Raw genomic sequence first — 27217 nt, 5'->3', positions numbered from 1 at the left:
GGGGGCAGCCACTGTGTCTCCTGCTTCCGCACCCCCCTCCAGCCCCAGATGGCCAGAGACTCTGTCTGACCCCCCAAACCAGCCGGCTTGCCCCCCCCGCACACGCTCCAGCCCGCACCCCATGGACTCCCCGCACATCCTCGCCGCTTCTTGGGGGGCTCCGGGCCGCAGACACGGTGGGTATTGGGGTATCGGGGGGTGCCCGGCACCGCCCCAGCCCCGCGCCCTGGAGTCCCGGCCACGGGGACGGCAGCGCTGAGCCTCGACGCCGGGGGAGACGCCGCCCCCCTGCATGAGCAGAGCCAGCCTGGGGGCGCGGGAGCGGGGAGCGGCCCCCCCAGGCCCCGCGGCACAGGGTGGAGAGGTCGGGGGTGAGCGGGGTCCAGGGAGTGTGGGGGCAAATGCTCCCGTGGGGGCTCAAAGGGGTGAATGGGGTGGGGGAAGGCTGTTTGGGGGCTGGTGGGGCATGGGGAGGTGGGGGTGCTGGGGTGAGCCCCCCAGCCCACGCTGGATCCCTGCACAGCGGCAGCACCACCCTCCCACCCCCCCGGGGACCCCCCGCCGCTGCTCCCCCAGGAACAGCCCCGCACGTGGGCAGCTGCCTTGGCCCTGGCCCCCCCGCAGCCCCCGGCCCCCCAGCCGCCACCAGCGTCCCCTGCACCCCCACCCCCTCCTGCCCTGGGACCGCGTCCCCGCGGGGCCGCGCTGGCCGTGGGGCGCAGGACACGCACTGGGGCCGGGGGCTCCGCGGCGGGTGGGCGATGCCGCTGGCCCGCGGGACCCCCGGCCTCAATGTATTTGCCCTGCGAGCGGAAACCCCGCGCCCGGGCGGCCGTGGGGGCAGCGGGCCGGGCCGCCCCATCGCCGCGCCCGGGCGGCTCTGCTCCCCGTCTCTCGCCCAGTGCTAGTTTAGTGACTATAACTCCACGCGCTCGATGTACCGGTATTTATCTCGTGACAAACAGAACAGGAGGAGTCCTGAGCACCCCACACTTGTACAAACCCGGTTCCAGGTCCTCCCTCACCGCCCTGTCATCCACTTGGTCTTTCAATAAAATATATGCTTGGTGTGACCGCGAGGCCGGCGCCGCTGTCGGTGCCACGGGGCAGACGGGCCCCCGGGATGTGGGGTGAGGCGGGGAGGGTGGGGGGCACTGGTGCGTGCAGGGAGCCCCGGCCCCCCGGCTGTTAGTGCTGCGGGAGCTCTGCGGGTCCCCAGCCCCACCTGCTCCCGCAGGGTCCCAGAGCAGATCACACAGGATCCCAGGGCTGGAATGGCTCACAGAAGGAGACTCCACACCCGCTCTGGGCAGCCTGGGCCAGGCTCTGGCACCTCCAGCAAACAAGTGGCTGCTCATGTTCACATGGAGCCTCCTGTGCTTCAGTCTGTGCCCGCTGCCCCTCACCCTGGCCTTGGGCACCATGAACAGAGTCTGCTCCATCTGACACCACCCTGACATATTGATCACTGATCACACCCCTCTCAGCTTCTCTTCTCCACCCGGCAGCCCCAGCTCTCTCAGCCTTTCCTCGGCACAAAGATGCTGGGACACGCTGGTCCTGCCCTGTGCCCGGGGCTTCAAGGGGACAGGGGAACAGTGTCACTGAAACAGGCAGCACTGACGTGACACAGGGACAGGAGCATCCAACGTGGGGACAGCTGGACTTGGGGACAGAGTGGCAGAGGAGCTGCCCCGCTCAGGAGGGACATTGTGGGGACAGCTGGGTACCAGCACCTTGGGGTGCGGGTACAGTGCGGCTGGGCTGGCAGCAGCGCTGGGGGACATGGGGATGGTGTGGGGGGTGGGACGTGGTGGCAGCAGCGCTGGGGGACACGGGGACTGTGCGGGGGGTGGGACATGGGGACTGTGTGGGGGGTGGGACACGGGGACTGTGTGGGGGGTGGGACATGGGGACTGCGCAGGGGGTGGGATGTGGTGGCAGCAGGGCTGTGGGGACACGGGGACTGTGCGGGGGGTGGGATGTGGTGGCAGCAGGGCTGGGGGGACATGGGGACTGTGCGGGGGGTGGGACACGGGGACTGTGTGGGGGATGGGATGTGGTGACAGTCCTGTCACCCCCGTGCTGGCTGCAGGGGTGACAGCGGGAACGGCTGCAGGGGTGGGTGTGAAGCATCGACCCCCTGGTGCCGGAGCCCCCTTGTGCCAGCCCACGGGCTGTGCGGGACGAGGGGTCTCTCGGGAGGGGCCATGGAGGGGGGCCCGACCTGGGCTGCGCTTGGCTCGGGCTCACAGGGGGCAGGGGCAGCGGGGAGGGGGTGGGAGCCGCGCTGGCCGCCCCAAACCCGTCCTGGCAGAACGGGAGGGACCCGGAGACGGTGCCAGCGAGGTGGGACAGGGCGCAGCCCCTCCAGCCCCGCAGCTGCTGCTGCCAGCAGTGACAGGGCAATGAATGGTGGCCACTTCGTCACCCATGGACGTCACCAGGTATTCCATGTGCACCCACCATTCTGCAGCATTTGCATCCCATTAAGTGTATCCCAACCAGTGCCGGTGACCCCGACCCCGTTGAGCAGCCAGCGGGGGTGATGGTCCTGAAGGAACTCGGGGGTCACTGGGGTGACCGTGGCTCCTCCTGCCCAGGGGGGCTTGGCTGTACCCCCAGGGCCCCGCACAGCCACCTGCCCCCGGCTCGTGCTCCCTCGGCCGCTGGTTTTGCCCGAAGGCACCGGCCACGTCCAGGTTCACCGGCAGCTACGGCACCGAGCGAGGCCTCGTGTGCGTCCAGCCCCTCGGCTCCTGGCACACGGGACCCCCGGTGCCGCGCGACCGGGACCCGGCGGCTGCTGTCACTGCCCCGCGGCTCTGCCCCCCTGCCAGCCCCGCTCCAGCTGGGCACGGTGACACCGAGCCAGGGAAGGGGACATGACACTGAGCCATGGCTGGGGACAGTGACACCGAGCCAGGGCTGGGGACGGTGACACTGAGCCATGGCTGGGGACAGTGACACCGAGCCACGGCTGGGGACGGTGACACTGAGCCACGGCTGGGGACGGTGACACTGAGCCATGGCTGGGCACGGTGACACTGAGCCATGGCTGGGGACAGTGATGCTGTGCCATGGCTGGGGACGGTGACACTGAGCCATGACTGGGGACAGTGACACTGAGCCATGGCTGGGGACAGTGACGCTGTGCCATGGCTGGGGACGGTGACACTGAGCCATGGCTGGGGACGGTGACACTGAGCCATGGCTGGGGACGGTGACGCTGTGCCACGGCTGGGGACAGTGACACTGAGCCATGGCTGGGGACGATGACACTGAGCCACGGCTGGGGACAGTGACACTGAGCCATGGCTGGGGATGGTGACACTGGCCATGTCTGGGGACAGTGACGCTGTGCCATGGCTGGGGATGGTGACGCTGTGCCATGGCTGGGGATGGTGGCACCGAGCCATGGCCGGGGATGGTGATGCTGTGCCATGGTTGGCGAGATGCCCCACTGAGCACCGGTGGCTGTGCCATGGCTGGGGACAGTGACACTGAACCATGTCTGGGGACGGTGACGTTGTGGCATGGCTGGGGACGGTGACACTGGCCATGGCTGGGGACGGTGACACTGGCCATGGCCGGGGATGGTGACGCTGTGCCATGGCCGGGGATGGTGATGGTGATGCTGTGCCATGGCCGGGGATGGTGACACTGTGCCATGGCCGGGGATGGTGACGCTGTGCCATGGCTGGGGACAGTGACGCTGTGCCATGGCCGGGGATGGTGACGCTGTGCCATGGCTGGGGATGGTGATGGTGATGCTGTGCCATGGCCGGGGATGGTGACACTGAGCCATGGCTGGGGACGGTGATGCTGTGCTGTGGCTGGGGACGGTGACACCGAGCCCTGGTGGCTGTGCCGTGGCTGGGGGCTGTGGCCGGGTGCCGTATGCAGGTTGTACACACAATATGACACAAAGTGTGCCACAGGAATCCGCAGAGACCGTTGCTGAGTTGCTGTCCTCTCCGTGCTCCGGTTCAGGTGTTCTCTAGTGACACTTTGCGGGTGTTCTCAGTGTAGCCGGGGTCCTCCTGCCTGACGTGCTTCCCGTACAGCAACGAGAAACTCCTGCACGTGCTTCAGTGCTGTGAATTGTAGATGTTTTAAAGTTGAAACCACGTGTTTCTGGGCTTGGTGTTAACAGAGTCCACTTTCTGTGCTCTCTTCCCCCGTCAGTGCGACTCACGGTCTGTGATCTCAGGCCAGTGCAGCAGGGCTCTTGTGTCTCTGCACTCGTGGCACCTCCTGCCAGAAAATGGACTTCACTGGTTTTTCTGGAGCACAGCGGCAGCGTGAGAACTTTTGCCAACCCAATGCCAGGGGTTTTTTTGGCTGCTTTTTAATGTTTTACGTTATACAACTAAACTCTAAACCAAACGGGCGTCTCTGCCGCGGCGCAGCGGGGCTGTGGCCAGTGATGCTCTGCCGGGATGTGTTGGTCCCAGCACCGGCAGCCAGACACGGGCAGAGACGGCAGAGACGGCAGCAGCGGAGCACGTGCAGTATCGTGTCCAGCTGTGGCCCCTCAGTTCAGCAGGACAGGGAACTGCTGCAGAGAGTCCAGCGCAGCCACCAAGATGCTGCAGGGAGTGGAGCATCTCCCGTGTGAGGAAAGGCTGAGGGAGCTGGGGCTCTGGAGCTGGACAAGAGGACACTGAGGGGGGACTCATTCATGGGATCAATATGGAAAGGGGCAGTGTCAGGAGGATGGAGCCAGGCTCTGCTGGTGACAACCAGGGACAGGACAAGGGGCAATGGGTGCAAACTGGAACACAGGAGGTTCCACTGAAAGAGGAGAAGCAACTTGTTGGGGTGAGGGTGTCAGAGCCTGGCCCAGGCTGCCCAGGGGGTTGTGGAGTCTCCTTCTGTGCAGACATTCCAACCCGCCTGGACACCTTCCTGTGTAACCTCATCTGGGTGTTCCTGCTCCATGGGGGGATTGCACTGGATGAGCTTTCCAGGGCCCTTCAACCCCTGACATCCTGATCCTGTGACTCTGGCCCTGGGGAGGGACACGGGCAGAGGTGTCGGGTGGGTGGGGGGTTCTCCCGCAGTCACAGCTCCGCTCCCCAGCCCCCGTCTCTGAGTTCCCAGCACCGAACCTCTGTACCTACGGGGTTCCGCTCGGCCCTGGCCCTGCATGAGGCGAGCCGAGATGTCAGTGTAGGGCAGGGGACAGGCCAGCACGGGCGGGACGGTGGTGACACCGGTCACTGCGGGACTGGGAACACCGAGGTGCAGGTGGCACCGGTCACTGCAGGGCTGGGAGCACCGGGGTGCAGGTGGCACTGGTCACTGCAGGGCTGGGAGCACCGGGGTGCAGGTGGCACCGGTCACTGCAGGGCTGGGAGCACCGGGGTGCAGGTGGCACCGGTCACTGCAGGGCTGGGAGCACCGGGGTGCAGGTGGCACCGGTCACTGCGGGACTGGGAGCACTGGGGTGCAGGTGGCACCGGTCACTGCAGGGCTGGGAGCCCCGGGGTGCCCTGAGCTCTGTGCCCACTCCACGGCTGCTCCCCCAGCAAAGCCGACCCCAGAGAGCCCGGCTCCCCCCAGCCCTGGGGAGCTGCCCCCCCGCACCCCCAGCCAGGGAGCCCCGGGATGCCCGTCAGTCCTGCACCCCCTGCACCCCCAGCGAGCGGCCCCGGCCCCCCACGTGCAGCAGGACGCCACCCTGCCCAGCCGCGCTCCCCTCGCTGACCCGGCCGCTGTCCTGGCCAGGGAGCGCAGGGCCCCGCGGGCAGGGGGCTGGCTCCCCATGCTGCCCCCATCCTGCGCCCCCTCCCCACGACGCGTTCCCCATGAGGGGGATCCCGAATGGCAGCTGGGTCTGGGAGCTGCTGGAGCCGACAGACACCACGGACCAAAGCGGAGCTTTCTTATAAATTTATTACATAATAATAATAATAATTAATAATAATATAATATAAGAAACATAGATCTCTGTGGGGTATGTGTATCACAACGTCAAGGGCGGGAGGCGAATGGCCACACCTCCATGACTCTGGAGAAGGAGAAATCTCCTCCAAAAATCCATACAAAATAAGGGTGAAGTCAAACTGACCCTGTCAAATTAAAAACAGAACAAAAACCCACAGGTGAGTCCGTCTGGGTGAGAACCGAGAGTGTGGATGCGGCGCCGCGGGGCCGGTGTGCGGTGCACATGCAGTGGTGGCGCCGGGCGCGGTGACACATGCATGCGGCAGCGGGGCTGCCCGCGCAGAGCAAACCGCGCCGCACTTTGTGGCTGGTTGCAAACGGGTTTGGCTGGCGAAGCTCTTCACCACCAGGAACAAAGTGCTGTGGGGTTTGTTTTCTCTTCTTTTACGGTCAGAATTACAGACAGGAGCTGATGGAGAACAGGGAATGGATGGCGTTAGTCTGGACAAAGGAAAAATACCAACAACTTCTTTAAAAAAAAAAAAAAACAACCGAAAAAGTGTATCCCTTTGTACAGAAGAGAACCCAAGTCATTGAGAAGCCATGAGAATCACAGTAACCGCCGCGCGTGGCCGGTCCCGGCGCGGCCGAGGGCGCGACGCTCGCCGGCGGCACCGCGGGCTCCGGGTCGGCTCCTCGCCCGCTACCGCTCTGCCTTCTCCTGGATGGCTTTTCAACGTGAAATGTCTCACTGGTCGGGAGGTGTCGGAGCGGAGATGCCAATGCAGCCGGAATAGATACAGAGTCAGGAAAGCGCTATCTACACCTGGGGAAAATCCTCTCTGCTTCCGCTGGGAAAATAAAAGTAAAGTAGCAGCAGCTGCGTTAGCGGGGGTGGCGGTTCTGCCGGGGGTGGCGGTTCTGCTGGGGGTGGCGGTTCTGCTGGGGGTTGTGGTTCTGCCGGGGGTCGTGGTTGTGCTGGGGGTTGTGGTTCTGCTGGGGGTTGTGGTTGTGCCGGGGGTTGTGGTTCTGCTGGGGGTTGTGGTTCTGCTGCAGGGCTGTGGTTGTGGAGGGGTTGTGGTTGTGCTGAGGGGTTGTGGTTGTGCTGGGGGATTGTGGTTGTGCTGGGGGGTTGTGATTCTGCCAGGGATTGTGTTTCTGCCAGGGGTTGTGATTGTGCTGGGGATTGTGGTTCTGCTGGGGGTTGTGGTTCTGTCAGGGGGGAAATGGCCACAGGACAAGACCTTGGCCCTGCGGCAACCCGGCTGCCGCAGCCACAGCACCGCCGAGCACCGCGCTGCTGGGCGTGGGGGCGCTGGGGACACGGCTGTCCCCAGACCGGTGGCACCGCGGAGCGGACGCTGCGCAGACGGGCACGGGGAGCGGGGGCTGAGCGGGGAGGAATAGGCGGGTTGGTCAAAGGGACTTCGGCACCTGGAACAAAACCAGCCCCAAAGCGAAGCCCCTTCACACGGTGACGGCTGCTGCTGCTGCCCGGGGACAGCGCTGTCCCTGCAGCCCGTTGGCCCGGCTGTGCCCCGCGTGCAGGTGGCGGGTGCAGGGGATGCGGCGATGAGGAGGATGAAGCTGCGGCTGCGGGGAGCAGGGTTGCGCAGACCCGGGCAGCCCCGGGGCCGCCGGCGCGGCCGCGGGTGGGAGGTCGCCTTCTCTGGTGTTACGCCTGACTGGGACGAGCCGTGGTGTCCCCGGGGGGATCACGCAGTGTTTGCCAACACAGGTACGGCTGCAGCTGCTTGCTGGCGGAAGCTGGGGTGCACGGCAGGGCGGCGCGGCCGCCGGCTCCGCCACGGCAGAGCGGTGCATCCACCATTTCCAGCCCTTGCAAGAGGATCAGGGGCAGGGGGGAACGGGGGAGTGGAGGAGGAGGAGGAGGAGGAGGAGGAGGAGGAGGGCTCCTCAGAAATGGCAAGAAGGCGTCCAGCTTTCCTGGTCCCAGACCGAACTTTCTGCAGAAAAGTTACGCTCTGCAGACTTCTGGCCTCTCGCGGCAAGAGGCGGGTGCAGGCGGGTCTCTCGGTCGCCCCAGAAACAGCTGCGGAAGAGGCAGAGACCCGGGGTGCGCTCGGCGCGAACCGAGCGGCCTGCACTCAGGGTAACACGTCACGCTCCCACCAGCGGCGCCGAGGGGCAGCGCTCGCAGAGCCGCCACCGCCCCCAGGGGACACGGGGCAGCTCTGCCGGCCATGGGCCGAGGGCTGCGCTGGGCACAAGGGCCACTGGGGCCTCCAAGAGCCACCAGGGTCTCCACAGGCCACCGGGGCTTCCAAGGGCCACCGGGGTCTCCAAGGGCCACCGGCGTCTCCAGGGGCTGCCAGGGTCTCCGTTACCTGCGGGTGAGACGGGGAAGGAGCCAGCAGTGCGATGGGAATGAAGCGCAGCGGTGGCAGAGGTGACAGAGGCGGCAGTGGGACAAGCTGGCCAGGTGGGCAGGGCTGGCAGGGGTGGGCACGCAGGGGGTCTGCGGGGCGCTGGAATGCCAAGCGAGGCGGGGGCCGCGCAGCCAGGGCCAAGCCAGCAGCGGTGCAGAGCTTTGGCCGAGCCGTGGCATGCGGGTGGGTGCCCAGCGGCTCCAGCGGATGCTGCTCCGTGGGGCCACTGTCACCCTGGGTCACCCTGGGGACCCAGGGAATGGAGCCCAAGCGGGGACAGCCGGGGTCTGCAAACATGCAGCAGTGGGGGCCAAAGCCAGCCAGGCAATGGGCACAGGTCCCCGTGGCACAGGTCTCTGTGCACAGGTCCCCATGGCACAGGTCCCCGTGGCACAGGTCTCTGTGCACAGGTCTCTGTGCACAGGTCCCCGTGGCACAGGTCCCCGTGGCACCGCGCAGCTGCAGACGTGCATGTGCATGTTGGCAGGAGGCTCCAGGGCAGCCTCGTCAGAGCAGCGGCGGAACAAGCAGCCAAATGAATTCCCAGGCAGTCTCAGTGCTCTCCAGTTTGGGAAAGGGGCTGCGCGACACCGACCCCGGGACGTGCCCAGGCCCGTGTGCGCAGTGGGGGCTGCGGGGGCACCCAGTGTGCGGCGTCCCGAGGGATGCCGAGGGGCTGGGTGCTCGCCGACACCCCGGGACGTGCCGGTGCTGCTTTGCCAGGCACGGAGCTGGAGAAGCAGCATCAGCTGGAGAGCCAAGCTCCGGTGTGGGTGAGCCCAGCTCCAGTCGCAGGGGACAAGCGGTGAGCTTGGCTTGCAGTCAGTGCTGCGGGTGCAGGGGCTGCGGAGCGTGCGGGAGCTGGCGGAGGGACAGGGCGAGGGGATGGCTGGAGCTGGGGGGCTCTAGATGGAGCACGTGCCGGGCCGGGGGCTGTCAGAGCAGCAGCAGCTGTGCCGGCAGGCGAGGTGCAGCCGTGCCGGCGGCACGGGACACGTCTGGTGCGGGACTGTCCCTGCCTGCGCAGGCAGTGGGCGTGCGGGGGTGCAGGGTGCTGAGCCGGCGGCTGCATGCGGCTGCACATGCTGCGGGCTGCGGGCGAGGCGTGCGGGGCTGGGGTCCCAGGGGCCGAGGGGGAGATGGGGAGATGCACGGGAGGGTGGAGGGGGAGATGTGCGGGAGGGATGAAGGCGAGAGGAGCACAGCAGGGTGGAGGTGCTGGGAAGGCAGAGGACACACGGTGGGTCCAGCGGGCACACGGAGGGTGGGTGTGCGGCGGCAGAGGGACGATGGGCCGGGCTGCGGCCACGGGGCAGCGAGGCGGGAGGGGCAGGAGCTGGTCTGCGGCGTCCCGCCGCAGGTGACACGGGACAGCAGCAGCGTTGGCACAGACAGGGCTGGGGACGCCTGATGGGGTGCGATGGCACACCTGGTAACCAGGCGGCGGGGTCAGGCAGACGTCATGGCTGCTATCGCGGTTCGGGCGCCGTGCGGCTCACCAGGTCACGGGCGCGGGGCCCGGGGTGCCCTGGGGCGCGGGGCGCAGGCTGTTTGCTCGCGGCTCCGGCTCGGAGCCCCTCGCGCCGTCTCCGGGTGCCGACCCCAGCCAGGAGCAGCGGGACGGCGCCTGGGGAGGGGGACAGGCCACGAGCCCCAGGGCCCGGTGGCTTCCGGAAGCCTCGGGATGGAGCCGATGGGCACGTGCCCAGCAAGAGCTCAGGGAAAAGGACACGGCACCGGGGTGCGCCAGCATCCGTCCCGGGGAGGGCTGGTGTGCCGGCACACGGCAGGATCCGTCCCGGGGAGGGCTGGTGTGCCGGCACACGGCAGGATCCGTCCCGGGGAGGGCTGGTGTGCTGGCACACGGCAGGATCCGTCCCGGGGAGGGCTGGTGTGCCGGCACACGGCAGGATCCGTCCCGGGGAGGGCTGGTGTGCCGGCACACGGCAGGATCCGTCCCGGGGAGGGCTGGTGTGCCGGCACACATCAGGATCCGTCCCGGGGAGGGCTGGTGTGCCGGAGGAACTGCCCCCACCCCAGTTCGGGGCCTTTTCCCTGGCTGAGGGTTGTAAAGGTTCAGAGATGTGTGAGGGTCAGAAGGAACCTCCTTGTCCTTCCCTCTAGCACCAGAAGAGTTAATGCCTTTGTGGGGGACTCGGCTTTTTGGGAACACCGGTCACCAAGCCACCCCCTCCTGAGCTGCTGGCTGCGGCTGGAGGGGGCACGCGGGCACTGGCACCATGCCGGGGGCAGGGACAGCCCTCCCCAGCGCCGGGGCTGACGGGTCACTCCGGCTCCCGCCGAGCCCCAGTGGCCCCCATGGCGCGGCGGGAGCCAGCCCGGCCAGCCCCGCGCACCGGCCTCCCCGCTGCCCACGGCCGCCCGCGGCAGCCCCAGCGGCTCCCCGGCCGGGCCGGCGGTGCCACGGGGCTGCGGCGGTGCCGTGCGAGCGGGGCGCGCGGCAGCGATGGCTCCGGGACAGGGGCCGGTGCCCGACGCCTGCCAGAGGCGTCGGGTCTGCGGGTGGTGGAAGCACCAGCTCCGTGGGTCTCTGCCGGGGGGTGGAAGACTCGGTGTGTCCCAAAAAACAGGTTTCGTCTTGTGTTTCTCAATCTTTAAAATCCAGAGTGTTCGGAAGGAGCTGTTGGGATAGGTTTTTGTGTTTTTTTTTTAAAAAAAGACTTAAACATTCACTCAGTCACTAAAAAGCCCCATGAGCCATGGGCGTCCCGGGGGAGGGGTGCGGGCACCGCCTCGCCAGCATCTCAGCAAGTCTAGAGATATAGAGATTTAGGAAAACTATAACAAAATCAGGTGGTTATAGCTATAGATATAGATATATAGATATTTGTTCTCTCTTTTCAAATATATAGCTGATTAAAAAGATGCAAAATAAGGATGACTAGGATGGAGTGGGGATCCTGTAGTTCAATATCATCTCTTGTAGATCATCAGCTGCTCTCTATATAAATGCACGGAGATTATATATTATCCATCAACGCATCCCCCTTGGAAACAAGACCCTAAACCAAGAGGAAATAAAACATCTCCCTCCTCCCTCCCCCCCCGAAAACGTTGGCAAAGCGTTTTCTGCTGGATTCCCCACCAGCCTCCCTCCGCCATCCCCAAACATGCTTCTGTCCATGCGGTTTCGGTCCCTCTCGGGTGACAGGCAGCGCAGCGGCAGGAGCCGGCGGGGGAGCCGCTGTCCCGGCAGCGCCGGCGGCTCCCGGGGCGGCTCGGACAGGGGCAGCTGGTCCGGGGGTCACCGCGGGTGTCCCCGCAGCCGCCGCGCCCGAACTCAGAGCCCGACCCTCCGAGCACCGGCGCGGCCCAGCCACCGCCGACCCGGCAGACGCGGCCTGCGCGGGGCCAGGGCGGCCACCGCGGTGCCCCCGCCGCCGAGTGCCGGCGCTGCCTGTCCCCTGCCCCGCCGCACTCGCGCCGCGGCGGCTCGGAGCGGCTCGGGGTGTCCACGCCGTGGGCCGCCCCGGCCTGTCCGAGCCGCGGCGGGGCGCGCAGCCGTCCCTGTCACCTGTCGCCGCCGGGCGCCGCGGCCAGCGCCGGGCCGGCAGCACCGCCCTGTCCCGAGCCGGCTCGGCTCTCCCTGCACCGCTGGCCCTGCCGCTCCCGCCCCGGCCAGGCGCTGCCGCGGCCACGGGAGCCCGCGCCGGCGGCACGCGGAGCCTCGGCCCCGCCGGCCCGGCGACGCCCCGGGAAGAGCACACAAGCGATATACAGGCCAGACTCTCCGAGGAACAGAAACGAGGATGTATTTCATGCAACATTCCCTGTCCTGAAGGCGTCGCGGGGCCGGCGGGGCCGAGCGGGGCCGCGCGTGCGTGGCACGCCGGGGAGCGGGCGGGAGCCGCTGGGCTCCGCGCCCTTCAGTGCAGTGCTCAGAGTAGAAAGAGAATCAAAGTGGGTTTTATTAGTCTAGTAGAAACGCCCCCCGCGGTGGCTCTGGAAGAGGCCAGCGCTGCCGGGGCCGGTCAGCTGTCTACCAGCTGCTTGAGCGCCCTCTCAATGTTCATCCGGTGCCCCACACGGGTCACCCCCAACTCCACAAAGTCCTCCTTGGTGAGGGCGGGCAGGTGCGTGCCCTCGATCTCATGGTCCTCAAACTTGTCTCGGTGCTCCACCAAATTGATGCTTTCCAGCCAGTCCCCGACGTCGTACTTGTTCCACAGGTGGAGGGGTTTCTGCATGAAGGGCCGAGGCGGGTGCAGGGCGTGCAGGGGCGGCCCTGGCGAGGGGGACGGGGACGGGGAGCGGCTCCGGGCGCTCACGCTCCTCACCACAAAGCGCACCTCCTTGGGCTCGTGTGGGATGGAGAGGCTGGAAGATTTGAGGATGGTGGGAGGAGTGAGACCGTAGGGCCGGACGGTGCTGAGGGGCTCTGTCCGATCCAGAGCCGGCTTCACGGGGCTGGGGGTACGTCGGGTTACGGGGTAGCGACTGCCAGGTCGGACTGTGTAGGTGGTCCCGGAGCTCCGCTGGGAAATGGTGCTGAGTTCTCCTAAACTACTGAAAAGTCTGCAGAAAGAACGGTACAGCGAGAGAGAGAGGAGAGAGCAGAGGGCAGGGGTGAGGCCGAGGTGCCCAGACACGGCAGCACACACACAAAACACACGGGGGCTGGAGAGCTGGGCCAGCCGGGGGGAGGGGGCACGGCGGCGCCTCAGCCGAGGCCGCCCCGGCCGGGGCGCTCCCGGGGGCACAACACGCTCAAGCAAGTGTCTTCAGCACAGAACCGCGGCATCACGTTGGTTGGAAAAGCCCCTTCCAGCTCATCAAGTCCAACCACAAGCCAGCCCTGTCCCTGCCCCGTGTCCTGAGAACCTCATGTCCGTCTGTCCAGCCCTCCAGGGATGGTGACTCCAGCACTGCCCTGGGCAGCCTGTTCAATGCCCCACAGCCCTTTCCAGGAAGAAATGTTTCCTGATCTCCAATCCGAACCTCGGTTCCTGCTCTGGCTGCCGCGGCTCTGCAGCCCAGCGAGCCCAGCGAGCCCAGCTGTGGCGGACGGTGGCCCCGCTGGCCACACACAAGCCACGCTGCAGCCTGAGAGCCTGCACCTCACCGGCTGCCCAGCAAGAAGCCGCAGCAGAGCTGAACCTAATCCCGCTGGGGACCCCCGTGTCCCTTCGCTAACCCATCAGGGAGCTCTCGGTCCTGCCACGGCCTCAGAGCAGCCAGCGCTCCCAAGCACATCGGCCCCTCCTGGGACAAGACGGAACCTCCCCAGGTGCCGTGTGGGGACGGGAGGACCGTCCCACCGTCCCAAGGATGGAGGCAGCAGGGTCTGATCGTCACCCGTCGCTGTGGGTGAGGCAGCCTGGAGGCGCCTGGACGGGCGTCCCCCTTGCACTGCACCACATCCCCATCCTGCCCTCTGCGTCATGGTGGCACCTGCCATGGCGCTGGGCAGGGGACAGGGACAGCCCCTCCTGCAGCGCTCACTGCTAACAGAGCCTCTGGCGGGGACACCCCGGTGCAGGCGCGTCTGCCTCCTGCCATCGCCTCTCGCCTCCATCGCGTCCCCTGGCACGAGCAATTGCTCCGGGTACGCAGCAAGAAGCAGATCTGACGCCTGCCAGGGCAAGAGCCGAGTGCCGCAGTCTGGCGAAGTCCCAGCTCTGCTCGCGGTGCCCTGTGGGGTGTCCTTCCACCAGCACCCACGGTGACTGCGCTGGGACCGGCGCTGTGAGTGGGAGGGACCTGGGGCTCCCTCCCGCCCGCTGTCCTGGCACCACCCTGAGCCCACAGGGACCTTGGTCCCGGCTCCGGGGTGGGCTCAGGTGGCTCTCAGCTCCCAGGGGGGCTCTCGGCAAGGCCCGGGTCCCGCGGTGGCTCGGGGATGGTCCCATGGGCCTAGGACGGGTCCCCTGCACGCATGGCGTCACCGCACTGCGCCGGTTATCTCACTGCTGACCATGCCATGACCGCTCGTTGGGTCAGCAACGTCAGTCTGCTCGTCCTCCAAACTGGCCGATCCAACACAAGGAAGCACAGCCCCCGGCACCCGGCTACCAAACCAGCAGTGCCCCCAGTGCAGCCCAGCCCCGCACGGCTCCTCTGCCACCCCCAGCCTCTGCCCCGTCCTGGGTCCCTCCTGGCACGGACGGACCCTCTGGAAAGCTGCTGCTGGCAAGAGGAGCCCAGAGCTGCAGCGCCTGCTGCCACCAATGCACACACCGCACCAGCCCCGCCACCAAGGCACACACCGCACCAGCACTGCCACCAACGCACACACCGCACCAGCCCCGCACCGCGCCAGGTTAATCACCACTCATGATTTCCCAGCGACATGGCTCCAAGAAGAGTAGCTGAACATTAATATGAAGGGCTGCTCATAGTCTGTGGGCTTAGACACGTTTCCTCTTATTCTTATTTCCCTGCCCCCTTGGCGCAGAAAGCAAGAGGGCTGTGAAGAAGCATGGTGATGAGTCACGTTTGGGAAGCTCCGTCAGTACAGAGGAGGAAGAGCTGAACGACCTTGCGGGCTGTGCCACAAGAAACAGAACGAGAAGTGACAGCACAAAATCCCATGTCCTGCTTGGAGGGCTGGCAAGGGATCCCTGCTCTGCGGGAAGCGATGGAGAGAAAGTTCTGGGTCTGCCGAGAGCCAGGAGGGGTGACCGGGGGGGACGGACGTGGCACGGCTGCAGGACGGTGAAGGAAACGCTGCGGGATCTCCGGTCTGTGTTTCCCACAGACACAAGGATGTGCTGATGTCGCCAAAGGAGACACCACAACAATCACTTGAAACTCTGAGCACAGTTCTGGCCACTCGTGTTCACAAAAGGCAAACGTGAACAGAAACGGCCGCAGACAGAGGGTGTGCCAAGGGCGTGCTGAACCTGCCCAGGGCGGGCAGAGGGACAGGGACCTCCAGGCCTGTGGGAGGAAAGAGTGGAGCGGGAGGGTACTGAGGACTCGGGGCACCAGGACGTGCTCGCTGGGCCGCAGGGGGACGCCCGGCTGTGAGTCCGACAGCCCTGCTGGGGCAGCCGGAGCCCGCGAGGCGTAGAATCATAGAATCACAGAATCATTCTGGGTGGAAAAGCCCCTCCAGACCACGGAGTCCAACCATAACCCATCCTGTCCCTGCCCCATGTCCTGAGAACCTCATGTCTGTCTGTCCAGCCCTCCAGGGCTGGTGACTCCAGCACTGCCCCGGGCAGCCTGTTCCAATGCCCCACAGCCCTTTGGGGAAGAAATTGTTCCCACATCCAACCTCAACCTCCCCTGGCGCAACTTGAGGCCGTTTTGGGTGGTACCGATGAACGAGGACGCGCTTCGGGCACAGTGCGGGTGACACGGGGGACAAAGCCAGGGCCCTGCCTCCAAGGCACAGGATCAGCTGTACAGAGTTACTGTTGGAAGATTCCTCTTCCCTATAGTTGGGAAAGCACATCAAAACCCGTGCATGAGCCTTGCTGCAGGATGCATGGTGGTGGCTGCAGCAGCAATTTCCGAGGGCGGTGACACGCTCCATAGATCTCCTGCACAGCTTCGCACCGTGTGCTCCAGCTCCTGGCGCAAGGCTCCGCATGGCGCGTGGTGAGAGACCTTCTGCACCACAGGGGGTTCGTACATGAGCTCGGGCAGCAGGGACTTGCCCCACAGGTGCTTCAGTTTGCCCTGAGCATCTCTGAGTCCCAGCTGCAAGCCAAAGGGGTTCACGAGCGCCAGGTGTCCCTTTGGGGATGTGGAAAGCTGCGGCTGCAGCCAGGCAGCACGGGCTGCCTGCCTTGGGATGCTGCTGCTGAGGACTCGGGCTCTGCCGGGTTTTGTGAGCGCTACGGTGCTGTCCGCTTCTCCTTTAGGCAACAACGGGTCAGTGGCACTGGGAGCTTCATAAGAAAGATGAAATGATTCATGTTCCGTTTCTGGCGGTGCTCCCGCCGGGGGTCGGGAGACAGCAGTCCGGAGACAGCAGCATTGCTGGTGGCCGGGGTGGCCCTGCAAGCTGGGACGTGGCAGCTCTGGCACTGCCTTCAGGCTTCTCCTCCAAGCAGGTGGGATGTGGAGCGGTGCAGCACTGGCAGCAGGTAGGATGTGGAGGGGTGCAGCACCAGCAGCAGGTGGGATGTGGGATGTGGAGCGCTGCAGCACCAGCAGCAGGTGGGATGTGAGATGCGGAGCGCTGCAGCACCAGCAGCAGGTGGGATGTGGGATGCGGAGCGATGCAGCACCAGCAGTGGGTGGGATGTGGAGCAGTGCAGCACCAGCAGCGGGTGGGATGTGGAGCAGTGCAGCACCAGCAGCGGGTGGGATGTGGGATGTGGAGCAGTGCAGCACCAGCAGCGGGTGGGATGTGGGATGCGGAGCGGTGCAGCACCAGCAGCGGGTGGGATGTGGGATGCGGAGCGATGCAACACCAGCAGCGGGTGGGATGTGGGATGCGGAGCGGTGCAGCACCAGCAGCGGGTGGGATGTGGGATGTGGAGCAGTGCAGCACCAGCAGCAGGTGGGATGTGGGATGCGGAGCGATGCAGCACCAGCAGCAGGTGGGATGTGGGATGCAGAGCGGTGCAGCAGTGGCAGCGGGTGGGATGTGGAGCAGTGCAGCACCAGCAGCGGGTGGGATGTGGGATGCAGAGTGGTGCAGCAGTGGCAGCGGGTGGGATGTGGAGCAGTGCAGTACCAGCAGTGGGTGGGATGCGGAGCGGTGCAGCACCAGCAGCGGGTGGGATGTGGGATGCGGAGCGGTGCAGCACCAGCAGTGGGTGGGATGCGGAGCGGTGCAGCACCGGCAGCAGGACATCGCGGGGCTGGGCTGTGGCTTTGGGGTGGCCACAAGCGCCAGGCTGGTGAGATGCAGCAGGCAGGGCCCGATCTGCGCACCGGCACACGCAGCGACCAGCTGGAAGCAGCAGAGGGGGAGGACGGGTCTCACGGGAGGCGTCTCACAAGCAAAGAGACACCAGCTTGATGAAAAAGTAAGTTCTAACCAAAGAAAAGAGGGATTACACATTTGTAGGACAGCTAATTAAGCCTCCTGGGAGTACTTCACTGAAGATATTAAAAAGCAGGTTTCCTGACCGAGTCCCTAATGGATGAGGATTCCTCCTTTGAACTCTGTCTCTGAGTCTGAATTTCTTCAAGGCGAGGGCAGATTCGGCAACAGCGGTAACGCGCTTCTCACGCTCCGAAGAAACGCTTCGCTTTTGCTCCGCAAACTGTGTTGCTGCTCCTGGCTTGCAGGTGTTTTTACAGCAGCCCTCAGAAGCCTCCCCATCCCTTCCCACTAATCTGCACGTAGGACTGTCCTCCCGCCATGGCTGTCGGGTGACATGAGGCTGCTCTGGCGACTTCACCGGCTCGGTGACCCAGGGCAGAGCGGTGCTGTGACCACGGCCAGGCTGGGCTTGGGGCAGAGCTGGACACTAATCCCCTCTTTGCTTGAAACGCAGAAGGATGCTTGGAGGCTTCCTGCCCAGAACGGTGCCTGTCCCGGAGAGACCCAGCACACCTACGGTTCCCATTCCAAAAGGATTTTGTCTTGCAGAACTGTCTCGTGAGACCCATCCGTGCCGAGGGAGGGGGAAGGCAGGATTCAGACAGGACAGGCTCTGGAAGCCTCGGGTGACGCTCCAGCAGTGGCGGACGGAGCTGCCAGCCTGACGGACTGTGCGCAGGGACCGGCTGCCCACCCCCCGCTCCTCCTTCCCTGCTGAGCTTCGGCAAGAAATGTCCTCCTGGCTCCAGCAGAATAATCCAAAGAGAGGATGAGCTCATCCCCGTAAAGCGAGCCCACAGGGAAAAGGTGCCCAGCAGCGCGAGGCTGATCTGTAGAACCACCGAGAAGGTTTTCCACTGAAGGCGATCGAACTTCCTGCTGTCATTTGTTCTCAGGACTCCACTTGTGCGCTTTCGCTAGGGAAGATCAATCTGGCACCTCCGCGTGCTTCTCCTTCGCAGCAGGAAAACAACGGGATGCTGCAAGGGAGCACCTGCAACGCTGACACAGCCTAGCGGGGTTAACTGCACCCGATGTCCTGGCCCCCCGACGGCGATGTGGTAACTCCACGGGCGTCTGGGGGGCTGAGGATGCTGAAGGGGCACTGGAAGGGCTCTTCACATGAACACCAGAATGAGCAAAGCGGGAGAGAACTGGTAAATTCTGTAACTCTAGGGGCTGCCGCACTCCCGCACGGCGTCTCCGAGCAGGAGTAAGAGCAGAGCCTGCGGGCAGCACTTGTGCGTGAAGTCCTGCAGCCCCGGCAGCCCAGTCCTGCGGATTGTGGGCTGCACAGATCCCCACCTCGGGCACAGCTCGTGTGTTCCTGGCAGCGCTGAACACTCACGACTGGTCTAAAGCTTCATAAGGAGCTTTCAGAGGGGTCAGAGACTTTGTGAAGGGGCCCAGCACCCGCACTGTGCCTGAGCAGTAAAGCTCGTGTTCTCCACAAGCAGCCGAGGAGCCGCAAAAGCGTGGGACGATCGCTTTGTGCCTCCTGCACGACACGGCTCCGCGGCGGCAGCCGTGCCGCGGGTCAGGGCAGCAGCGCCAGGGACGGCAGCTGCTCACCCTCGCAGCAGCCCTGGGGAGGTGATGGAGCAAATCATCCCGCAAACCGTTTCCAAACACACCAAGGATGAGAACACGGCCGGGAGCTGCCAGCACGGCTTCCCAAAGGGGAAATGAGCCTGAGCCACCGGGCAGCCTCCCGCCACCAAACAGGCCTGCTGAGGGATGAGCCAGGGCCCTTGTTTGCTCTGGCTTAGTAAGACCCCCTGGAGCGTCTCCCCAGCAGCCTCAGGAGCAGGGGAGGCAGAGGGGAGGCTGGTTGGGACCTGGCTGAGCAGCCGGGCTCCACGGGCCATGGGCAGCAGAGCAACGTCCAGCTGGAGCCTCGTGACTCCAGTGGGCACAACCCTGCGGCTGCTGTGCGGCCAGTTCCTCTGTGTCTTCATTAAATACCTGGATGGCGGGGCAGCCAGTGGAGATGGCACACCTTTTGTGCGGGTGACACACCTTTTGTGGAGGTGACACACATTTTGTGCAGGTGACACACCACAGAGGAGCAGCCGATGCACCAAATGGGTTTGTGGCCCCGCAGAGCATCCCTGACCCACTGGATGGATGGGCCAAGAGCGACCTCGTGAAGTTCGGCCAAGGGAAGCGCGAGGTCCCGCACCCGAGGAGCTGAGAATGGTCTCACCCGGCAGCACACGCTGGGCTGAGCAGCTGCAGGAGCTGGGGTGCTGAGACACCAAGCTGAACAGCAGCTGCCTGCGTGTCCCTGCAGGAAAAGATGCTGTGGGGGTCCCGGGCTGCGGGAGGCGCAGGGGTGCTGCAGGTCGAGGTGACCCCTCCTCTGGGCCCAGCACTGGCGGAGCACGCCTGGAGCAGTGTCCAGTGCAGGTCACAGAGATGGTGAAGGTACTGGAGCATCTCACACAAAAGGAGAGATGAGAGAGCTGGGACTGCTCAGCCTGGAGAAGAGAAGGTTGGAGGGGACCTCCCCAGCTTGTACAAATATCAGTTCTCCAGTTGTGGCCCTTCAGTTCCAGCAGGACAGGGAACTGCTGCAGAGAGTCCAGCGCAGCCACCAAGATGCTGCAGGGAGTGGAGCATCTCCCGTGTGAGGAAAGGCTGAGGGAGCTGGGGCTCTGGAGCTGGACAAGAGGACACTGAGCGGGGACTCATTCATGGGATCAATATGGAAAGGGGCAGTGTCAGGAGGATGGAGCCAGGCTCTGCTGGTGACAACCAGGGACAGGACAAGGGGCAATGGGTGCAAACTGGAACACAGGAGGTTCCACTGAAATTTGAGAAGAAACTTGTTGGGGGTGAGGGTGTCAGAGCCTGGCCCAGGCTGCCCAGGGGGTTGTGGAGTCTCCTTCTGTGCAGACATTCCAACCCCCTGGACACCTTCCTGTGTAACCTCATCTGGGTGTTCCTGCTCCATGGGGGGATTGCACTGGATGAGCTTTCCAGGGCCCTTCAACCCCTGACATTCTGTGATTCTGTGAAACACCAGACGGGGAGAGTGAAGAAGACGCAGCCAGACCCTGCCCAGCGGCACCCGCGGTGGGACAAGAGGCACACACTGAAACACGGGGAATTCCGTCTGAACGCACAAGATCCTGCCTTCACCGTGAGGTGACCGAGCACAGGCACAGGGTGCCCACAGAGGTGCTGGAGTCTCCACCCCCGGAGGCAGGAACACCCGACAGGACAGTGTCCTGGGCACACAGCTCTGGGTGCGCCTGCTGAGCAGAGGGAGGACCAGGGCTCTCCGGGGGTCCCTGCCCACCTCCACTGCTCAGCGAGCCTGTGGTCAGGCTCTGGAGGAGCAGCGCAGACCTGAGGAAGCCTCACAGACCCGTGATCAGCTCCACGACGTGCAGGAGCCGTCACTGCGGGTCGTCCCTTTCTGCCGGGGCCGTGCAGAGTGCTCGAGCCGACAGCCCTTCCCTGGACCCTCCTCCAGCCCTTCCCTGGTGTCCTCAGCCTTCTCCAGCACCCGCACCAGGCAACGGCAACTCATTCGTGCAGCACCACCAGCCCCACCACTCAGTACCAGCCTCTGCTCCTCACACACTGCCTGCGGGCCACTGGAGCCATCAGGAGTGTTGCCACCGTCAGATGGCCGCAGTTCATGGGGACGGTGCTCTTGGGCTGGAACAACCAGCTTTTGCTCTCATCTGTCAGCACCGAACCCTCTGCTCCCGTGCAGGTCACTCACCGGGCTTGGCTGGTTCCCTCTGCACTGTCCTATGTCCCCCAAAACTTCATGTGTTCTGCAAATCATGAATCCTCACGAATCATGCCAGTTTTCATACAGTAAATACACCTATTAAATGAAACGGGACTCTACAAAATACCTGCCTGCTATCAGCCTTCTTACACAGTGCAAACCAGCAAGCTACTTCTTACTCTTCACTTCTGGTGGGTGTTTTTCCTCTATACAACATGTCCAGACTAAAGTCTTACCTCTTGCTCTGAAATAATTCCTCAGTATTTATAATCCCCCTCCTAAACCAAGGCCCGGCTCCGAGCGCAGGCTGGAGCGTGAGGGGCCACGTCCCTGCCCAGGAGGGACCCTCTGCGACACCTCGAGCGTGGGACACACAGATCCCTGCGGCCGGTCCCTGGAGCCCCAGCTTGCTGCGTGCAGCTCGGGTCCCACCGCGGCGGCCACCGCCGACAGGACGACAAACCACAACCGACCCACGTGCAGTTTTCTGCCTGAACGCCAAGGAACCCGGAGCGCGGTGACGCGTGGCTCCAGGCAGCCAGCACGCCGAGGCCTCGGTCCCCGCGGGGCGCAGCCCTGCCAGCGCCGCCGGAGCGGGAGATGCTGCGGCAAACGGAGCAGCCGAGAGAGGAGAAGGCTCCCGGCGCGAGGGCACGTGAGCCGCGGAGCCAGCTCTGCGCTGGAACGGCTGCAGCCAGCGCCCCCGGCCCCTCGCACCGCGGCACCAGCAAACCTCTTCTGCCAGAGAAAGCAGCGGAGAAGGTCAGTTTCTGCAGCCAAGAACTGGAGTCCATAATCCGGATCTCCTCGGTGTGCCTGACCTGACTTCTGCTCAGCGCACGGGCAGCCAAGGGAAGCAGTCCTGGACCCGGCACACTCAGCGTCTGCCGTGACACAGGGGTGACATGGAGCTGGGAAAGCCGGTCCCTGCAGCTGTGGAGCACGTGAGCACGGAGCAGCCACGGGGGGTCAGGCGGACTCTGTGCGCTGCCCGAACGCTCAGCAAGGGACCCTCGGTCAGCAGGGGACCCTCACTCAGCAAGGGACCCTCACTCAACAGGGGACCCTCGCTCAGCAGGGGACCCTCACTCAGCAAGGGACCCTCACTCAGCAGGGGACCCTCACTCAGCAAGGGACCCTCACTCAGCAAGGGACCCTCACTCAGCAAGGGACCCTCACTCAGCAAGGGACCCTCGTTCAGCAAGGGACCCTCACTCAGCAAAGGACCCTCACTCAACAGGGGACCCTCACTCAGCAAGGGACCCTCGCTCAGCAGGGGACCCTCACTCAGCAAGGGACCCTCGTTCAGCAGGGGACCCTCACTTCACCACGCCAGGTTTAACAAAGCCCAAAGCCAGATGGTGCAGGACCAGCGCAGGTCGCAGCCGACACCCGGGGCTGTGGCGATGGGCCCAGCAGCTCCATGGGCACGGGGGCCACGGGGAGGCGGCTTCGCAGCCTGGCTGGAGGTAACAGCTCTTAGACACCGGAGTGACATGAAGGTGCTCAAGCCGTGACTTCCTACAGGCTATGATTTCCTACACACCATGATTTCCTACACACCATGATTTCCTACACACCATGATTTCCTACAGGCTGTGATTTCCTACACACCATGGTTTCCTACAGGCTGTGATTTCCTACACACCATGGTTTCCTACAGGCTGTGATTTCCTACAGGCCATGAGTTCCTACAGGCTGTGATTTCCTACAGGCTGTGATTTCCTACACACCATGATTTCCTACAGGCCGTGACTTCCTACACACCGTGATTTCCTACACACCATGATTTCCTACAGGCTGTGATTTCCTACACACCATGGTTTCCTACAGGCTGTGATTTCCTACAGGCCATGAGTTCCTACAGGCTGTGATTTCCTACAGGCTGTGATTTCCTACACACCATGATTTCCTACAGGCCGTGACTTCCTACACACCGTGATTTCCTACACACCATGATTTCCTACAGGCTGTGATTTCCTACACACCATGGTTTCCTACAGGCTGTGATTTCCTACAGGCCATGAGTTCCTACAGGCTGTGATTTCCTACAGGCTGTGATTTCCTACACATCGTGATTTCCTACAGGCCGTGATTTCCTACGCACCATAACATGGGGTGATGGCTCCTGAGCTGCCACGGGGCTGAGCTGCTCGGCCACGCTGCCCGGGCACCATCGGGCTGGCTTGGTGGTGTGTGCCACCATGTGTGCCACGAGAACAGCACCGCGGCACAACAGAACAGCAGCGCGGCACAACAGAACAGCACCCCGGCACAACAGAACAGCACCGCAGCAGAACAGAATGGCACCGCGGCACAACAGAACGGCACCGCAACAGAGCAGAACAGCACCACGGCAGAACAGAACAGCACCGCGGCAGAACAGAACAGCCACCATGGCAGAACAGAACAGCACCGCGGCACAACAGAACAGCACTGCAGCACAACAGAACAGCCACCATGGCAGAACAGAACAGCACCACAGCAGAACAGAACAGCACCGCGGCACAACAGAACAGCCACCATGGCAGAACAGAACAGCACCACAGCAGAACAGAACAGCACCGCGGCACAACAGAACAGCCACCATGGCAGAACAGAACAGCACTACGGCAGAACAGAACGGCACCGCGGCACAACAGAACAGCCACCAGGGCAGAACAGCACAGCACCACGGCAGAACAGAACAGCCACCATGGCAGAACAGAACAGCCACCAGGGCAGAACAGAACAGCCACCAGGGCAGAAGACCCACCACAGCAGAACAGCCGCTGCAGCAGAACAAACACCCACTGCGGCAGAACAGTTACCATGGCAGAACAGTCACCATGGCAGAACAGTCACCGTGGCAGAACACCCACTGCATCAGAACAGTCACCGCGGCAGAACAGTCACCGCGGCAGAACAGTCACCATGGCAGAACAGTCACCACGGCAGAACAGTCACCATGGCAGAACAGTCACCGTGGCAGAACAGTCACCGTGGCAGAACAGTCACCGTGGCAGAACACCCATGGCAGCAGAACACTCACTGCATCAGAACACCCACCGCGGCAGAACAGTCACTGCGGCAGAACAGTCACCACGACAGAACACCCATGGCAGAACACCCACGGCAGGAGAACACCCACTGCATCAGAACACCCACTGCATCAGAACACCCACTGCATCAGAACACCCATGGCAGCAGAACAAACACCCCGCTGTGACCCGCAGTGGCTCAGCTGGCACCCGGCAGAGGACGCTGGGGACAGGGGACCCCAGCACGCACAGAACACACCGAGCACGGGACACGCTGCACAGCCCAGCGGGACGGGGACAGGGACGGGGTGTGGAAGGCTGAGCAAGCAGAGATGGATGGAAGGAGGGCAGACGGGCCGGGGTGCAGGGGACGTGGAGCTGCCTGTCCCAGCTCTGGGGCACAGCTGGGAAGGGCCTGGAGCCAACCGGGGGCCCTGAAGCTTTCTGACCTGAGCAGCACCTCAGACCGAGCTGGGGGAGGATGCGCGAGGTTTAACGAGCCATGTCCTGGAGTCCTGTCTAATCACTTTAAGCAGAGTATGACAACCACTCCAGAAAGCCATGGTGATTGCCACTGTTTTACCTTGCTATGGGAAGACAAAGCTGAAGATCAAGCAACTGGATGGTATCACTGATGGAACCCAAACTGTTGCTCCTGCTCCCGTTCATTTACCTTCTCGTTACAAGTAAGGGTTTTTCTTTTCTTTGCTCTACATACATGAAGTCCTCCACGTCGAACAGGGATGATGGAAAAGGAACAAGAACTGTGCCTTGTCCTTGTGCTGACGGGGGGAGCAGCTGGGGAGGGGACACAAGCCGGGACTCCGGCCGGCGCCTGGACAGCCCAAGGATGCAGCTGCTGCTCTGAGGTGCCGGATGTTGCTGCAGCTCCAGGTGCAGCCGCAGCCTGGGGCTGAGCCGCTGCGGTGACACGGCCCTGTAGTCCACCCCTGCCCCGGGGCTGTCCCTCTGCAGGGTGACAGTCCCTGTAGTCCATCCCTGCCCCAGGGCTGTCCCTCTGCAGGGTGACAGTCCCTGTAGTCCATCCCTGCCTCTGGACTGTCCCTCTGCAGGGTGACAGTCCCTGTAGTCCATCCCTGCCTCTGGACTGTCCCTCTGCAGGGTGACACGGCCCTGTGGCCCGTCCCTGCCCCGGGGCTGTCCCTCTGCAGGGTGACAGTCCCTGTAGTCCATCCCTGCGCCGGGGCTGTCCCTCTGCAGGGTGACACAGCCCTGTCCCGGGGCTGTCCCTCTGCAGGGTGACAGTCCCTGTAGTCTATCCCTGCGCCGGGGCTGTCCCTCTGCAGGGTGACAGTCCCTGTAGTCCATCCCTGCGCCGGGGCTGTCCCTCTGCAGGGTGACACAGCCCTGTCCCAGGGCTGTCCCTCTGCAGGGTGACAGTCCCTGTAGTCCATCCCTGCCTCTGGACTGTCCCTCTGCAGGGTGACAGTCCCTGTGGCCCGTCCCTGCACCGGGACTGTCCCTCTGCACAGCTCCACCCCAGCCTGGCATGGCCGGGTGACTTTGCTACGGTACCTTCACTGGGTTTATAGTTTTGCTCTCCTAGGCTGTCCATAAGGCGTTATCCCGGCGAAACACCGAGGCTGGATTCGGAACGCCGCCAGCCAGCCGTGGTAACTCCAGAGCCACGTTCCCTATTGTGGCTTCTCAGCGCAATGTCTCCTTGTCTCAAAACTGCCTTTTTTTCCCTCTTGCACTCCGTAACTCCCCTGGTCTCTCTGCTCACACACCTGCAGCAGCACAGCCTCGTCCTTGCTGTTCGCTGCTTGAGCATCTTTCCCATCCTCAAAAGGAGTGATCAACCCTCCCGCTCACGACACTGTCCCACGGAGCCCGGTAGAGCCGGCCTGGGGTCAGAGCAGCCTGTCCCCTGTCCCCGCGCACAGCGGAGCTGCCACCCGCCGGGCCCCTGCAGCACCCAGCGGCTCAGCCGCGGCGTCCCAGCCCGGAACGGGCCCAAAGAGGACGCGGGACAAGTCCTGGCCATGGCTCCCTGGTGCCTCGGGTGAGCTGGGGAGGGCCCGCTCGGGTCTGCTTTCAGTTCCTCATTCCCAGCACTGGGCTCTGAGAGTCAACACCTGCTCCTGTCACCCGACAGCACCGGGAGCCCTGCGGACACCACCGGGAGCCCTGCGGACACCACTGTGTGCACTGGGGACACCACTGGGAGCTCTGGGGACACCACTGCATGCACTGGGGACACCACCGGGAGCCCTGGGGACACCACTGCGTGCACTGGGGACACCACTGGGAGCCCTGGGGACACCACTGCGTGCACTGGGGACACCACTGCGTGCACTGGGGACACCACTGGGAACCCCGGGGACACCACTGCGTGCACTGGGGACACCTCTGGGAGCCCTGAGGACACCTCTGGGAGCCCTGGGGACAACGCAGCTTCACATTTTGGGTGACAAATTTTGTTGCAGGGGAAAATGACCCCAGTGCGCAGTGATGCTGCCCATCAGTGTTTCAACCGTGATGACACAGAAGGTTGATTAGGGTCAGCAATCAGCTAATTACCCACACAGAGCTGACCCCACGCCTCCAACCAGCAGCAAGCACTCGTGCATCCGACCTGACGGTGCCGCAGATCTGCTGTGGAACTGAGTCTCCTGGCCTGTGCACCCCAATGACCCCCGGGCTCCCAGCGCCCCTCGCTACCGGGAACCAATGGCAAAAACCTGCACTAAGAACAGGGGAAAGGTGCTGGCACCGGGGAACGCCAGCCTGGACTGGCAGCCAGCTGCATCGCTGAGCCTTCTGGACCCAGACAGCAGCCAACCCTGACCCTGACCCTGACCCTGACTGTGACCCTGCCCCGACCCTGCCCCTGCCCCCGGCAATGCCGGGCTCCGGCAGCGCCCGCTGTCCCTCTCCGGCTCGCGTTCCCGCAGCCGCTTGCGCTGCGCTGGGCTCCCGGCCAGGGCTGCCCTGCAGGGCAGCGCCGGCGGGCGTGGGGAGCTCGGCAGCCCCCCAGCACCCTCAACCGGGGCTGCAGCTGCAGGGAAGCACCAGCCGAGGCTCCAACACCTTCACGCCTGCCCGGCTGGAGATGAGCTACAGCCCGTCTGCAGCCCCGGGACCCTCGCCAGGCTGTGCTGGGGTCTGTGCTTGGGGTCTGTGCTCGGGGTTTGGGGGCTGTGCTCTGGGTTCGGGGGCTGTGCTTGGGGTTTGG

At 64.2% G+C, this 27217-nt stretch overlaps 1 protein-coding gene across 1 annotated transcript in view; it reads right to left on the bottom strand.

Annotated features, from left to right (window-relative positions):
• Nucleotides 1–12274: 12274 nt before the first annotated feature.
• SHANK3 (SH3 and multiple ankyrin repeat domains 3) overlaps nt 12275–27217 on the bottom strand; it is a gene marked incomplete at both ends in the record, with an annotated part of 330722 nt that continues 315779 nt past the window's right edge. The window contains one exon of the mRNA XM_080358124.1: nt 12275–12818. Within this exon, the coding sequence (XP_080214250.1) occupies nt 12275–12818 (544 nt within the window). The remainder of the gene's footprint in view (nt 12819–27217) is intronic.

The sequence above is a fragment of the Nesoenas mayeri genome (assembly GCF_963082525.1).
Source record: "Nesoenas mayeri genome assembly, chromosome: 1".
NCBI lineage: Eukaryota > Metazoa > Chordata > Aves > Columbiformes > Columbidae > Nesoenas > Nesoenas mayeri.
This window is presented reverse-complemented; position numbering and strand designations above follow the sequence as displayed.